At 36.1% G+C, this 2,720-nt stretch overlaps 1 protein-coding gene across 1 annotated transcript in view; it reads right to left on the bottom strand.

Moving 5' to 3' along the window:
- Window positions 1–2,713, bottom strand: part of LOC100636624 (dipeptidyl peptidase 3-like) — a 13,321-nt gene extending 10,608 nt beyond the window's left edge. Inside the window, exons 1-10 of the mRNA XM_019997519.1 lie at window positions 2,464–2,713; window positions 2,340–2,385; window positions 2,241–2,299; window positions 1,682–1,876; window positions 1,529–1,638; window positions 1,233–1,325; window positions 1,120–1,182; window positions 354–478; window positions 187–307; window positions 15–127 (exon numbers count right to left, since the gene is read on the bottom strand). Coding sequence (XP_019853078.1) covers window positions 15–127; window positions 187–307; window positions 354–478; window positions 1,120–1,182; window positions 1,233–1,325; window positions 1,529–1,638; window positions 1,682–1,876; window positions 2,241–2,299; window positions 2,340–2,385; window positions 2,464–2,584 — 1,046 coding nt within the window. The 5' untranslated portion in view covers window positions 2,585–2,713. The remainder of the gene's footprint in view (window positions 1–14; window positions 128–186; window positions 308–353; window positions 479–1,119; window positions 1,183–1,232; window positions 1,326–1,528; window positions 1,639–1,681; window positions 1,877–2,240; window positions 2,300–2,339; window positions 2,386–2,463) is intronic.
- Window positions 2,714–2,720: the final 7 nt, after the last annotated feature.

Raw genomic sequence — 2,720 nt, 5'->3', positions numbered from 1 at the left:
TATTCCTATCAAACCTGATCAAGAGGTCAGGCTTACCATCAGAGCCAGTAACACTCTCAATATTAAATACAGGAGTATCAGAATCCATCAATACACGCAATATAACATAACGAGCCTGCATGTGAGCCTATGAGTGGTGGGTGGAACAACATTATATATATTATAATGACATTATCAGTAAAGTACTTGTCTCCATTTCTTTGTTTCAGGTGTATAAAACTCTAATGCTATAAGTCCTGCCCTCAACATGCTCAACCAATTCACATACATTATGTCTTCAGCTTCAGCTCCTTCATAACCAAATATACTAGAAATAGGCGGAGCATGATGATATAGACCACACCCATACTTACCGCAATATATTCCTGTCAGTGGAGAGGTATATACCAACACATTCTGCTCTACATTCTTCATAAGTTGATGCTATTGTACTAAACTGTGTATCCCATGTCTCTCCTGGATTATACCAACTGCTTATCTAACACAAGTGTAGGAGACATATGCAATTAGAGTTATATAATTACGTATGTAAATAATATATGAAGTGTCAAGACTAAAGGCTGTCAAACAACAATACTGTACATGTACATGACTGAAGCCTGCTTAAGCAGTTAGTTGTAAGTTTGATTTCACTAAAAAATGTGTGTACAACAATCCAATCAAATTTAACTGGTGAGTCTGCACCCATGTCGTGTATGCTATAAATAAACTTATAGCTGAGCGGTACTGTATACATCAAATGTTATTTTTGCTGTAATGAAAACCAGGAAAAGAATAACATTTGATATATTACTTACATTTGATATATTGTACATACTCACAACTTTGAAGACAAGGTACAACAATTTAACAAATTCCTTACAGTGGAAGTTACAAAGTTGTGACTGCATATGTAAGTAATACAGTAGACTGTATATCAAAATGTTATTCTTATGATCTTATCACTAAAGCCTGGTTTATACTCCTATAAAATGTGATGCAGAATTAAAATTTGATCAATTTTTCATCAACTTCAATGCGTTATTTGCATCAAAAAGTCAGATCACCCACATAGATTATGCTTTTACATGGACTGTAAACCAGGCTTTATAGTATAATGTGTAAGACTGCGAGCCCAACCTTATCTCCAGTCAAAGGATTGATAACTTTATCTTGTTCAAAGTTAAAGACTCCATTCTTATCCTATTATAGACTCATACCATCAACTATAACAATGAATTAATGAGACTTACCTTACTGAACAGTTTCCCTGATCTGTGTCCTAATAGTTCATGCAATCCAACCTGCACTTCAAATGCTTTACCTCTCAAATCAGTAAAATCACCCTATCAAAACAGTGCAATTATACAAGTCTGCCTATAAATACATTTATCAGTTACAATCATTCTCCAAGCATGCTATAAGCATGCTAAGAATGGTGTACTATAACAACCAGAGAATGACCAATAGGACAGGAAAGGACATACAGGAGGAGACAGTAGTTGCAACTCTGCATGATTTCTTTAGTGCTATAGTTATGTAAATTCACCTGATCCTCTGTAGTAGTAAGGAATGTGACCCTCTTATCCTGTGAGGCAGCTGACAATACATTACCCAAAGACACATTCTTAAATCCTTCATTCTGTCTTATCTCATCATCTAACGTAAGGATCATAACCACACCCTAACCACACCCACTCACAGTTAGGTATATTGATGCCAGCTGGTATTCCACTGGAGGCAAACGACACAACATCAAGTGAAGTAAAGTCTGGACGTAGGAATTTGTCCTTTTCAAACTCCACCCCCCAAGGGAGGAGAGGGAGGAACTCTTGAGCTGAGTCCACCAGTTGTGAGAATTTAGAACTCATTGACTTATTAACAACAGCAACAAACCCTAGAACAGATAAAGCATGACTGAGAGGAAGGAGTATTACTATTAACAAGAGTACATAATACAAACATTATTTATTAAATTACAGTGATATTCCCTGTTCTGTATACAATGAACAGGCTGCAATGTTCACAAACACACACTATAATGCTGGCTTCTTTGTTAAAATACCAAACAGTTAGTTTATTTATGAATTACAAAAGTAAACATCAACACATAAAAAGCTACATGCTGTACTCACATAATTACGTAATTACACGATACATGTAGTTTACTATCCTAATAGTTTCGCTATTGGGATAGCAATTGAGGCAAATATCATGACAGTCATTTTCTCACTATTTTTCAGCTCTAATATACTATATACCTTCATATTCTCCTCTTAATCCAAATGGATCACGATAACTCTCAATGAATCCAATATACCTAGTCACACCAAATCATCATCACATCATCATGTACTTATGTTTCAACAACTGGTCCTTTATCTTTAATCCAATAACGAGATGCATCTTCATGATCAGGTACTGACCCTCTACTAAAACTAGACACATATCTATCAATCATATCCTTCTGCTTCCTGTTAGCATCTTCATGATCAGGTACTGACCCTCTACTAAAACTAGACACATATCTATCAATCATATCCTTCTGCTTCCTGTTAGCAACGTGATGAGCAGCTGCCTCCAGTTCATCACTCATCCTCTTCATTAGTGTATGATAGTCTCCTCTTGATATCTTAATGGAGACAGTAGAGCTGGTTCTAGGGGAAGGGAACTGATGGAGTCCAAGTAATGATGACACTTTATCATTTGGACTAGGAGGAGTATCTGAGAGAAAGAGGAGA

The sequence above is a fragment of the Amphimedon queenslandica genome, unplaced genomic scaffold, assembly GCF_000090795.2.
Source record: "Amphimedon queenslandica unplaced genomic scaffold, v1.1 AMPQUscaffold_13365, whole genome shotgun sequence".
NCBI classification, from domain to species: Eukaryota; Metazoa; Porifera; class Demospongiae; order Haplosclerida; family Niphatidae; genus Amphimedon; species Amphimedon queenslandica.
Note: the sequence above shows the minus strand (reverse complement) of the source record. Positions and strands in the feature narration are given on the sequence as shown.